The 13,546-nt window shown below is 51.7% G+C and overlaps 1 protein-coding gene across 7 annotated transcripts in view; it reads right to left on the bottom strand.

The window, feature by feature from the left end:
* Positions 1 to 13,546, bottom strand: part of Acsf3 (acyl-CoA synthetase family member 3) — a 34,544-nt gene that overhangs the window by 6,526 nt on the left and 14,472 nt on the right. For 6 of the 7 annotated variants that reach the window (XM_050165207.1, XM_050165212.1, XM_050165206.1 and 3 more), the window contains one exon: positions 7,871 to 7,997. The exons of the other annotated variant lie outside the window; for it this stretch is intronic. In XM_050165207.1, the coding sequence (XP_050021164.1) occupies positions 7,871 to 7,997 (127 nt within the window). The remainder of the gene's footprint in view (positions 1 to 7,870; positions 7,998 to 13,546) is intronic. 7 annotated transcript variants of the gene reach the window in all.

Here is a 13,546-nt window from a genome sequence, read left to right as displayed (position 1 = left end):
AAAAAAAAAAAAAAAAAAAAAAAAAAAAAAAAGAATTCTTTATATGTCAGGCAGTGGTGGTTCCTTTAATCCCGCACCCCAGGAGGCACAGACAGGCAGATCTCTGTGAGTTCAAGGCCACCTGGTCTACAGAGTGAGTTGCAGGACAGAGAGGGCTCCAAAGAGAAACCCTGCCTTGAAAAAAAATTCTGCACACACGAGTTCCTGCTTTGAGGCTGTGCTCCCATGCTGCAGAAAAAAGGCTCTTGAGGAAAAAGATCTGGGCACCGCTGGGCACAGTCTGTTCTCTAGGTGGACCTAGTACCAGTGCTTGACTGGTTCTTGCTTGTGATATACAGGATCACATATTTGGGGAAGTCAGGGCGATGGCTCCTCAGGGAGGAGATGGTGTGGACCAGAGAGGGGAGAACGTCTGACTAGCGTTCTGTTCAAACGGCTGGAGTGAAGAGGAACTACGAGACCAGCAGCAACGGGAAGCTCCCTGCCTGTGGGAGGCTGTACAGAGCGTGTGTCTGCTTCACAGCAAACACCTGTCATGGGAATGCTGGGTGAACTCCGAGGACACCAGATCTGCAAAGCCACCTCCTAAGCATGGTAACCATGGGCATAAAGGACTGGTATAGTCCATGGCTTAGAGACAATGCAGGATGACGGGTGCCGGTGTCTGTCTACCTCGGGTCCCCTCTGGCTGAAAGGTACCCCGTTGTCAGCAGCATCACTGGGAAGATGGAGTTAAGAGTTGAGCCTCTGGTTATGACTTCAAACTTCCTGACTTGGCTATCCTTTCTAAACTTACGTTACCTCATGCTCTGTGTACAGAACCACTCTGTAATGTTGGAAGCCACACCCGGGGTTTCCCTCTGCCCGACGCCACGCTGCTTATAGCTCGTCATTCCCTACAGTCCAGAGGGCCTCCACTTCAGTGTGCTCTCCACAGCTCTGACAGTGCTGACTAAGGAGTCTGAGTCACTGGGGTGTGCTTGGCCTTGATCAGCCTTGGCCGTGGGGACATCCCCAATCTCTAGCCACTGCCTACACCCAGGTGACAGATGAGAAAGACCAGGCTTCTGCGGAACTCTGTTCAGGAACCAACACACAGGACGTCACCAGCCCATGCCTCCACTTCTGCTTGGATGACTGGGTTCCATTCTCCGAACAGTCATGCTCACTGCAGAGTCTGATGCAGGGCAAGGAGCCACGGTCTCCCACCAGCCAGAGTGGGGCCCATGCCTTACAGTGTGGTACAGTGGCAGCCTTGGTTTTGCTCTTGCCACTGCCTGAGTCTTGGGGACACCAATCTCTTCAGGGCACATGCTGTCCTTGGACCAGCAGAGCCTGTAGGCTGTAGGAAATGGTGAGCTACAAGCAGCATGGCATCGGGCAGAGGGAAAGCACAGGTATGGCCTCCACCGTTACACAGAGCGGCTTCTGTGGGTGGATCACAAACTTAGAAAAGACAGCCGAGCCAAGGCTTGAAGGTAAGGTAACCAGAGGCTGGATTCTTAACTCCATCCTCCCAGTAATGCTGACACAGGCACCTTCCAGCCGTAGAGGGACACTAGGTATCCACGTCCTCACAAAAACTAAGTTTTGGAGCTCCCGAGTGCACAGGAGTGTATGGGAGGCGGTGCTGCTGCTGCTGCTCCCCAGGCTGAGCTGCCTTTGCTCCAGGGCACCGCGCTGGGTCTTTACCCCACATAAGGCTGAGCACCCTGGGGTCTCACTGTGTGGGTCCTAGGAAGGTACCTACTACCTTGGCTTCCTTTCACGGGTGGGAGCAGGAAAAGAGCGCAGTTCTGCTCACAATGCCTATGAGGCAGAGTTTTGGGTGGCCACACCCTTTTCAGGCCACCAGATTTCGGGGAGGGAGGGGATGCGACCATCAGAAGAAGGCTGGACTTAGGGTCAGCATGGCAGAAGGAGGTTAGCAGACTGGCCTGGGGCCTAAGGCCCAACATCCACGATTACAGCCCAACTTTGTCAGACTTCCCCAGTGCCCAGCTGTCTATACCAGGACATCAGGAGACAGTGAGCCTGGCTCACCCTGGTGGTTCCGGTTCTATAGCAGAGTCCTTACCCTGCCCTTCCTACCCTTTGGCACAAGGCTTCCTGTTGTCTCAGAAGAAAGCTCAGGTACCTCAGGGTCCTGAGGTCCTGTCAGGAGACTGCCAGCTGGGATCTCCAGCATAGTCATCCTCAAGCTGCTATGTTCCTTCCTCCTGGCACGAGTGTGCCTCTGCCCTCCATCTTCCCTCCCCTTGCCCTCTCTCTGCCTAGTCCATTCACAGGAAATCCCCTGGATGTCACAGGCCCAAACAGCCTCCTGCTATTTGACTATCTTGAACTAATCCTTTAGAAATTTATCTAATATCTGACTTTGGACTTCTTAGTGAGGGGCCATTTTGGCCCCTTCAGCTTATCCTGGCCTGTTCAGCACAACCCCATTACCAAGGGCCAAATCAAATAATATTAACTAGAGACATGGAGGCCAGGGCAAGCAGGCAAGGAGGAGGCTCCAAGCACCCGGGACGCCAGGATGCTGGGCTGGGAGCTAAAGACAGTCTTCATTTTGAAATGCACATCAAACAAGCTAAGTAACTTTTACTTTCTAGAACAACGTGTTTGTCAGAGAGCATGATCTGGATTTAGCCTCCTGCCAATGGCCTCCTCAGTCTGACCTGACATGTGCGTCGAGGGATTTTGTTCCGAAAGAAACAGCATGCAATCAATAAAATCTTATTACATGGATTTATGCACTGCTTTCAAACCCAGTGCTAGTTCATGTCTCTGCCTTAAACTGTAATTGAAAATAAATCTGGGATACTTGGATTTTGGTTTCGGATGCAAGGATGGAGTAGGAGGCAGGGCCTTCCCTGTGGGGCCTGGCCAGGGGAGCAGTCCTGCGGTCGGCTCGCTCTCCTGGCCAAGGGGAGCAGTCCTGCGGTCGGCTCGCTGTCCTGGTCAGGGGAGCAGTCCTGCGGTCAGCTCGCTCTCCTGGCCAGGGACTCTACAAACAACAGCACGGCATCTACTCTGCTGAAGACTGAGGGCTGCTAGTCTGGCATGATGCCAGGCAGCCACAGGCAGCTGCAAAGTAGCATCCTACACTTGGGCTCCTGGTTCGCAAAGCTTTGGGGACCCAGGACTACCTGTCCTGTGGCTGCTCTGTCACATCTGCTACAGTTCTGTCTCCCAGCAGCTGCGATCCCACCTGGGCCTCTCTTGTCTGACAGAAGAGGTGGCTGGGGTAGGGAAGGGGAGGCATCATGACCTTGGCAGAGGGGAGCCAGCTGTCACTGGCACCAAAGCAGAAAGCCTCTGAGACCTGAGCCTGGGGGCAGAACCTAGGGAGCTATTAAAACGAGCAGGAAATAAAAGCAAAACGGACAGAATAACTTCCCAGGATCCTAAACCTCAGCAAAAGCTGTCTGGAACAGTGGCAGACCAGACACGGTGAGGGAACCCTCAGACAATAAACAATAGTTCATTTGTTTGATTTTTAAAGGTACAAATCCTAAAATAGGGAGAAAGCAGAAGAAATTATATTTAAGAAGTTGAATGCCAGGAAGTGGACAGGCAGAAGATCAAGAACTGGAGAGGCTGGCAGGAGCTCCACATGGCAATAAAGAACAGAAGTGTGTACTTATCATTGGCCTCTGGATGCTCTGGGCAAAAGAGCAGGGCCTCAAGAAGAAGCTGTAGGTACCTGAGCCCTATGGATCCTGACCTTTCCAGCACAATCAGGCAGCATCCACTAGCCCGAGCTCACCAGGGCCAAGACTGCCTGTGGACTAAACAGGCTGTGGGCACCATCTTTGGGAGCAGGGTCCAGCAGGGGATGGCAGAGTATGAGTTACCAAGTGGCAATACCAGTTCATCTCCTGGAAATGGGTCAACATCTCAGAATCCACCAGCAAGGCTTGGGAGGAGGGATGGGGAAGGTTTCCACACTAACACTGTCCTGGAGTCTGAGATGCTGGGGCTGTGGTTGGGCTGCCCAGGCGGGGACAGTCTCAGCCATGGATAGGCACATAACTCAGATTTTTTTTTTTTTTTTTTTTTTTTGGTTTTTTGAGACAGGGTTTCTCTGTGGCTTTGGAGTCTGTTCTGGAACTAGCTCTGTAGACCAGGCTGGTCTCGAACTCACAGAGATCCGCCTGCCTCTGCCTCCCGAGTGCTGGGATTAAAGGCGTGCACCCACCATCGCCTGGCCCATAACTCGGATTTTCAAAAGCTTGCAAACTCCTGCCTAGATTCACAGCTTATAAAGTAGGAACAAACCAGGGACAGATTTCGTCAGTACTCATACCATTCTGGTACCAGGTTGATGAGGCCACCTTCGTGTGGCCCCTGGCCTGTTTGGCGCATACGCAGCACCTGAAGCCAGGGACTTGCCATTGGGAGCAAAGCACCCGGTGCTAGGTGACCTCCTTTCTCTTGTTTCCTCCAGTCAGGGACTACTGGTATTTTCTAATCCTTCCAGGTGAGTCACACGGCGAGACAAGAGCAGGCAGCTCAACAGTCAGAAATGAAGCCCCGCATGCTTCATTGATTGCAATGGCTGAGCAGTTTCAGAGTCTATGGGAAGAATACTAGGGCTTGCTCAATCAACAATTGATCTAAAAACTTAAAGCTCTCCAATACATCGATAGGAGTCACTCAGCAGAGCTAAGGAGACTTCACAGCAGCACTTGGTACTAACCTTAACCAAACACACAGAGAACTGGACACACGCTGTGAGCAGAGGAGGAACTGGGGCCTTCTGCCCAGATAGCAGTGCAGATGGGGGTGGTCACTTCCTTGCCTGGCTATCCTGGCCAACATCGGGTATGTGGCAGGTAATGGACAGTGTCATCCTCAGGGGGTGGCCTCTTCCAGGCTAAACTCTGGCTTCTGCATGTCCCAAGTCCCCATGGAAACCCATGTTGGGGCAGCACAGCCTGTCTGGTTAGCTCACGCCCTTCCTGGTGCTCTCCCGATGGGCACACCATGGACAGTTACTATGGTGCATGAAGGCAAGGTTGGCTCCGAGCCCAGGTCTCAACTGATTCCATTCCTGCAGATAAACAGCCAGCCCCTGCCCACTGCGCAGGGGACTCACAGACCCTGGCTCACAGCACCACCACTCCTGTGGCGGCCCAGGTAAAGGTCAACAGGTCACAACTGAAGAGGAAACCATCTAAAGACATGCCTTCGAGACACTCTGCAGCGCGGGGCTCCAAAAGCACATGATGGTCTGGCGTAGATCAACATGGAAGGGCAAGAACCCCAAGGCCAGCCACGCACAACAGACACAGCAGGGCCCCGACATCTGTACACGGAAGGCCCTTTTGGAAGAGCAAATGCATTCTCCCCATGGCCTAGAAGTTCTGGGTGACTTTTCTCAGATCAGGGGCTGTTCTCTAAGGCCCTCCACAGCTGGGGCCCTCCTTTGTTGGTTTGCTAGTAACCATACATGTTATCTGTGCATACTAATGGCATTGATTCATAGCCCGTAAGATTCTAACCACTCTGATGTAGGAATCTGACCTTGCTCTTTAGCCTTGGTGGTCCTCAACCAACCCCAGAAGAGCTGCTGTTTCCTCCTGTCCCCACCACAAACAGTGTAACTCCAGACTCCAGGCTCACCTGTTACTGCTTCCCTGGACCCCCAGCTCCAGAATCACAGGGCAGTAGGTAGGCCATGCATTCCAAAGAGTTTTGTTGGAAGTCACGGAGTTAGGAGGACTAATTTTGGCAGCGAGGGAGGTCTCTGTCCTTCCTGAACAGCCACCAACCTTGTGAGTTCCTCTGCGCATTCTCTGGGGGAGAGAACAACTGCAGAAAGTAGGGTGGGAAAGGCGGGAGCATTAGGGATCAGGTGTGTGACCCCTCCTCTCATCTGGACCCAGAGGATGACCTGGGAGAGGCTGTGGAAGAGGCCCTTCCCAAGAGCCCAGGACGGTTTTCTGCAGCTTATGCCACAATCCGAGTGGCAGGAGGGACAGCTAGGGAAAGGGTTAAGTTTAATTTATCCTGATTTCTACTTAATATCATGCTCTCCCCGTAGGAGCGGCAGCTGCGAGCTGATTGCGCGCTCTCATTATGCAGTCTGTATCGCTAATGGCCTGTGACAAAGGCTTGCCAGCTCCCGGCCTTACCCCCGAGAGCCAATTAAACACACACACTCCCTTCCTGTTTGCAGCACGTTACAATGAAATTAAACTGAATTTCAAAATCGTTTTCTCCTGAAGACATCTCTTTACAATAATTAATGCATGCTATTCCTTTTCAGCAGAAAGGCCCACCCGGAGTGCGCACTGCCCACGTGGCTCCTGCTGCACCCCAGGGCTCCACGAGTCCCGACATCAGGAAAACCTATAGGGCTTGCACCCTGAGTCTTTAAAGGGAAGAACACAGCTTTTTATACAAACCTAAACATAGGAAGGTGATCACAAAGGAAGTCGGGATTCCCGCAGGGATTATTCAGAAGGCTGCTGGAGGGGCCTGTAAAAGCAGGGTTCACTCAAAAGCAGGGTTTCCTAGGCACTGCAGTGGAGGGACAATCGCGGGAGGTTTGTTTCCTCCAGATAGCTGGCATTAACCAGGATGTTTACAGAGGGAACACTGGGGAGCTGTGCATTACATGCGTACCACTGTCCATCACTGCTCTACTGATATAATCACACGCCAGTACCCAAACCCTGAGCTGGTGACCCCCTGGAATAGTGGTGGGCGGCTTGTGGGTCTCACGTGTGGACCTTGGGCCCTCCCTGAAGGTGCTGGATTGACGCCACCCCCTACCTAGGGTATACTGGCCCAAGGTAGCTGGGATAACACATGCTTCCAGGGTCACTAGACTGAGGGTCACAGACCTCCCTCTCAGGGTGCAAGGCCCCCACAAGGCTTTGCTTCCCAAAAGAGCATGTGAAACCATCTCTGTCACAAAGGCCAGGATGTCACATGGGAACCAGGCCTTTCCTTCTGGAAGTATTACCTTGAGAGCTAGAGAAGTTACCATGTGCACAAACATGTTAGAAATACAGAGGGGCAAAAAAGAAAACCTAGCTGGGCAGTGGTGACGCACGCCTTTAATACCAGCACTCGGGAGGCGGATCTCTGTGAGTCTGAGGCCAGCCTGGTTTACAGAGCAAGTTCCAGGGTAGGCAAGGCTACACAGAGAAACCCTGTCTCAAAAAGAAAAAAAGAAAAACTACCAGAACCCTGATATCCTGAGGTCAGTAACCCATGTGACATTGATGAACTTCCAGGTAAAAAGCATGATGCCAGCAGACAGACACAGCTGTACAGCCGCCATTTCCAGCACAGGCATACCGCCTTCAGGACATGGGATTCCCACAAGATGAACTGACGCACAGGTGGGGACATGTGTCTCCCAGGCTGCTGGGGTCCACTGTACCACGAGCCCCACAGGCCACACAGAACAGACCAAACTGGAATATGCAAATTAATAACCAAACCAAACCAAATTGAGGTAAACGAAACTGCTTCTGACCTCAAGGTTGGGAGGGGAGATTTTCAGCGCAAGACTGTGGCTGTGTGGACGCATAGGAGTGGTGGTGTCCCCAAGACAGGGCGGAGGTCCTGACCTTAGGGGCAATAGGACCAGCTATGCAGCATCAACAGGGCTGTAGCAATGGGGCCAGCTGGCAGAGGGATAGTATAGTGTAGAAGCTATGTCTTGGGAACAGGGGCTCCAGACCCTTTAGAAGGGCAGTGGGCCCTCAGACCCTCTTTCTAGTAGCCAGTGGGAGGCTGGGGCATCCTGAAGGGTATCGAAACAGCCTTCAGTGGAGGACCTAGAATACACAGGCTAGGAGACACCGGCATGGGCCAGACCTTCCTCAAGCATTTTAGAGCTCGGTCCTACCTGTTCTGAACCAGCCATCCGGAGTGAAAGCCTTTTCTGTTTCATCCGGCTTATCCCAGTATTCTCGGAACACAGAGGGTCCCCTAACTAGCAGCTCTCCTTCCTTTTCCTCGAACCCTGGGGTCACCTGCAGAAGGTAGGAGAGACGAGCAGGTCAGAGCAGGACAGCACTGGGGACTCCGCTGCTCCTCTACCCCACTGCTGATCCAGGCAAGTGGCTTCCACCCACACCACAGACCAAATGTTTTTGAAATTAGACAGTTGGAAATCTTTGAAAACCACAGCCGTCAACGGGTGGACCTCAATCACGCCCAAGCCTAGGGCTCCTCCTCTGTCCTTGGCCTGGGCCTGAGGTGGAGGTGTTTACCCACTCTTAAAAAGTGTTCCTGAACCCCATTTCTGTGTGCTTCTCAGAAGCTGTGAAATGTCTGCCAGCTCCACCCAAACAGCATCCCAGCAGAGCCCGTGGGCAGCAACAGCTTCTGTCCAGAGTAACCAACCAAGGGATTCCTAGATGGCAAGCAGAACATGTGGCCACTCTGGTACTGTCACGGAGCCTGTTGTGGTTGTGCTGTGTAAACTGGCCAGGTGAGATCAGCACACACCGTCACACCTGTATGCAATGCGCCAGCTGAGATCAGCACATACAGTCACATCTGTAGTAATGCTTGAGGCCGGGGGTAAACGATGCTGCTGCCTAGGATGTCCAGTAATCTATACTTCTCATTGGTATCAGAGGACGATCCTTCCACTCTTCTATTTCTTGAGACAGGTCTTGTTCTGTAGCACAGGCTGGCCTACAACTCATGACGTGTCCAGACTGGCTGCAAATGGGTGGGTGAAAGAGCCTGCTGCCTAACCTGACGGCTTGAGGTTGGTCCCTGGAACCATGTTATTGGAGAGAACCAACTCTCACCAGCCGTCCTATGACCTCTACATGTGTGCTGTGTTACATACATGTGCACTTGGACACACACACACGGATACCTACTTTTCTCATTTCTATGAGACACAATAATGGAAATCTTAATTAGAGAAGTAGGCCAAGAAAAATAAATTAAAATTTTTTTAAAAGAATAAAAGGGTTATTTGTAAAAGACACGTTAGTGTATATGAAAATCCCAACATGCTACAAAATCAAATCAAACAATCTTCTTGAACTAGTGGGTGGATTCAGTCAGATTATTAAAGGGTGTGAGCATGCCCGTCTACACTAGCTCTGTCTCTGCAGACTAGTGATGAACAACCCAAGACCGGCACTTGCAGCCCTGTGTTATTTGAAACAGAAGATAAAGAAAAGGAAGCGAAAAGCTAAGAACCATTTGACTATGTCTAACAGATCATATATAGCGCCTGCCTGCTGAACACGGCACACACAGGTAGGTCAGCTCTATGGAAGTGGAAAGACATGCCATGTTCAAGGACTGGGACTTAGTAGTGGCCAATGCTCACCGCATTCTGTCACTGGTGTAACACGATTCCAATTAAGAACTCAAAATGACTTTCTGTAGACATAGACAGGCTAGTTCAAAGACCGAGGGGCTGGGAAGATGGCTCATTGGAGAAGCCCTTGCCATGGGAATGTGAGAATTGGAGTCTGGATCTCCAGAACCTATGCAAAAGTCACATGTGGTCAATTCTGTCTGTAATCCAAACATGCAGCAAGATAAGAGATGCAGACAGGAAGATCCCTGCAGGCTCCAGGGCCAGCTGTTTTGGTGCAAACAGTAGAGAACAAGAAAGAAGATGAGGACCAACACCTGAGGTTTTCTTCTGAGCTCCATATGCATGCCGTGGCACGTGTGCACCCCTACACACAAATAAAACATTGCTATATGCAGGATTGTGGGAGGTAGCTCAGTGGTGGAGCACAGGCTGGCCTCAAACTCACAAGCCTCTTGCTTCAGCCTCACGAGTGCTATGACGACAGGCGTGTAGTCCCGCCGAGTGCTGTGATGACAGGTGTGTCCCGCCCCAGATCTGATTTTGTTTTTTTACATGTGGGCACCTGGGTTTTCCCAACATTTATTGATGACACAGTCTTCGTCCTAAAATGTCTTCTTGGAACTTTTAAAAAATGAGAAACAGACAGCTACAAATCGGTTCCTGTCTCTGTTGTGTCGCCCTGGCCTACGAGCGTCTCTTCCTCTAGTGGCAGTACCATGTTCCTGTGGCTAGAGGAGTCCTGGGGCACATTTTGAAGGCAGCTTTGTTTCTGCTAAAGATTGCTTTGGCTATTTGGGCTCATTTGTAGTTCTATGCAAATATTAGAATAATTTCTATTTCTGTGACGTCATTGGTATCTGGACAAGAGCTGCATTATTTTGTGCCTGATGCTTGAGTCAAGTCTTGTAGGACTGTGCTCAACAGTAACAAGAAATACTTAGCCTTACCTTGCTGTAAGGAGAGCTTTTAACTCTGCCTACTCAAGGGATGCCAGCTACATGTGGAATTTATGTTGGCATGTTCTTTTACCATCTACTTTGTTCAGAATTTGTTATCAAAGGATGTTGAATGTCATCAAATGTTCTTTCTATATCCACTGAAATATTTAAACACAGGAAATGTATAGAGAAAAGAGTAGCTAAACGTTGCTTGGGGACCAGGTGAGAGGACAGTGGTGCAGAGGCAGGGTGGAGAGTGACTGCCAACCCTGGTTAGGGAAAGGCACACAACTCCGCGAGAACACCGAGAACCGCTGGGCGGAACAGTCACGAGTGAACTGTACATAAATCACATCTCAGCAAATCACCTTAAAGCCGAGGCCCGGGCAGTAAGAAACTACACAATTTGTTTTTCTGGGGGTGATGGTAGGGCGACCCTGAGATCCTGGGAGAAGAATCGGTTCCCTCAATGAGCAGGGCTGGGGGCTGATCAAGAATGTGGCAGTAAAGGAGAAGGCTGAGGTACAGGAGAAAAGCTGGGGTGGGGTGCTCCCTCAGCGCCTTACATTCCCAAGCACCCCTTCTAAGGGCATGTGGGGAGGCAGGCCCCACATTCAGGAAAAAGGTACTGACTGGGTCTGGAGAGATGGCTCAACAGTTACGAACACTGGCAACTCTTCCAGAGGGCCTGGGCTGGACTCTCAGCAAACACGTGAGCCCCCAGTTGTCTGTAACTCCAGTTTCAAGGGATCCAAAGTCCTCTTCTGGCATCCATAGGTACCAGGCAGGCTTGCAATTGGTGCAGACAGATGTGCAGGCGAAACACAAGAAACATGGGTCTGCCTGCAAGCCAGGCTGGTTGCCAGTGATCTGGTTTTTGGTTTGAAGATTCCTCACTTGGGACCAGCGGTCCCCTAAGGAGCCCTGGACAGAGAGGGTAAGCACACATCTCACAGGACACATGGCTTCGCAATGGCCATCCGCATCTGAAGTAAAGGATCACTGTCCAACCCCTCCACGTGGGGCAGGTACAGCAGCTGACACATCAGGACAGATGGTGGAGAGGACCACAGGGAGAGAAGGCAACGACAGAGCAGTCCGCTGACCAGAGTGACAGCTTGTATGTGGAGAACTGATGAGGCAATTAATTTTTTTTAGAGAAGCAAGTTCGCTCCGGCGTAGCTACCCCAGCCCACCCTTACCGCTGCTGCACCCTCAGCAAGAGAAGTGGTTCTGTGTAAAGGCCCTGCTTACAGGGTGGCATTATCCACAGCTGTGCAGCCATTTATCTGTTGATAGACCCCTATTGTCGCTGGTTGGTGTTTGGCTCTCATGTAAGCGAGCAATCTGAGAAAATAAAAAATAAATAAATAAAGAGACAATGCCTGATGCACTCGCAGGGCTTGCAGCCGAGCCAGCTGGAGCGCCGAGGCACATGAAATATGCATCACGGCCAACAAAGCAGGCGGGGTGCACGGACGAGCGTTCACCTCTTCAAGGGTGAGGGGTCAGGCTGGGGGAGCCCTGGGAGCCTCCACTTGGAGGGACCCATGAAGGTGAGGTGACTTTAGAGAGAGCCCTGTCTGCAGGAGGGAAGGGACAGGCAGTGTTCCTCCAGAGCCTCATTGCCTGCCCAGGCTGCAAGACTCGGAAGTCGGCCTACAGGGAGGCCAGCCGACACACGGGACACTGGCTGAGATGTGTGGTGCTGAGGGCTGTGGGCTATGGGGTTAACTGGGAGCAGAGGGTCTCACACACAAGAACCAGGCGTGGGAGCCCCTGCCATGAGTGAGTGTTCTTCCTCCTATACTAGCTCCCTTCTGAAGGACCCAGAAGCATGTTCCTCTCACTTCAGATGGGATTCTGCACATGGCCACTATCTACAGAAGTAAGCCTCAACTCACAGTCCTGAGCTGTTAGGTTCTGACACCACCGCCAAGATCCGGGAACACCCTCCCTCCCCACAGAGTCCTTCAGAGATTCTAACTGTTGCCAGGGTCCTAAGACTCTGAGAACATAAGGCAACTGCTGTTCTAGGGGCCTGTCTCCCCAAGGATCCTTGAGTGTAAAAGGCCAGGACACTGACAGCAAGGAGGCATGAATGACCATCCTGGGGTCCCGGTCAGGCTCCAATCCCACAGAGGATGGGAGCTGATGCGGCTCTCAGGGGCTTCAGCAGGCCGACAGGGATAACTTCTTCAAAGCAACATGGCATCACCGACTACAGAAAACATGTCTGTCCTCTGTCTCCGAGACAGACTAGGCCAAGATGAGGGGTTTCATTCATTCATTTTTTACCCTCCCCATATAACCTGATCAGGCACTCTTCCTAACCAAGGCAGGGGTAGGAAGAGATTTTGAGGTGATCACATGGTAAGCCCAGGCTTTAGTTCTTTGTGTGACTACGCACGGAACTGAGGGCCTATGCATATCGGGCAAGCCCTCTACCACTGAGCTCCACCCAGACCCAAAGTCGTAAACTTGTAAGTCAGAGACTCTGACTTTGTCAAAATGCCATATGTTGGCACACACTTATTGGAACAGTACCCCAGCTTTAGATTGCTCAGGGTGCGGCACAGAGTAGCATGCTCATGAGGGGTCACGCCAACAGGGGTCATCTGTTGTCACAGCAGCCACAGCTGGCTCAGCGAGATGGAATGCAGGGTCGGGGCAGAAGCCACGCGGGGCTAGAGGGGCCAGGACATCAGGACTCTGTGAAGGCAGCACCTGGCGAGGCTGTGCATCCTGGAGGGTGAGTGAGTACAGACGTCCACACGGACAGATGCTTGCTGCAGCCTTTATAAAGGTAGAGAGAACCTTCTAGAAGACAGTGGTACCACTTGTGGAGCTGGCATCCTCAGGCTACCAGCAACAGCCCCAAATGCATGTCCTCCCTGCCCCACACATATGGACAGTGGGCACAGCAGGCATAGTGGGCACTACCAGCCACTAACTACATGTGGGGTTTTTATGAGGAGCAAGAAACCCCAACATTTAAAGTCATATTCTGGAAGCCTCACAGATAAATGTTTTAGGACTAACAGGTATGAGAAAAATGTCTATGAACTCAGCTCAAAATGCTGAGAGTATCTGTGTATTGTACATACACATGCACACAGTTGTGCACGGACAGAGATGGTGTCTCTCCCCCCCCCCCCCCTCTCTCTGCTGGGAAACCACTTTCCCTGACAATGGACTAGGCTGTCAAAGGCAGATAGCCATCAGCAAGGTGATAACAGCCTCAGAAACGACAATACTGGCACCGAGCAGGACACTGCCATGAGAGGTGGGC

The sequence above is a fragment of the Alexandromys fortis genome, unplaced genomic scaffold, assembly GCF_014885135.2.
Source record: "Alexandromys fortis isolate MF-2015 unplaced genomic scaffold, M_Fortis_MF-2015_v1.1 scaffold_165, whole genome shotgun sequence".
NCBI lineage: Eukaryota > Metazoa > Chordata > Mammalia > Rodentia > Cricetidae > Alexandromys > Alexandromys fortis.
This window is presented reverse-complemented; position numbering and strand designations above follow the sequence as displayed.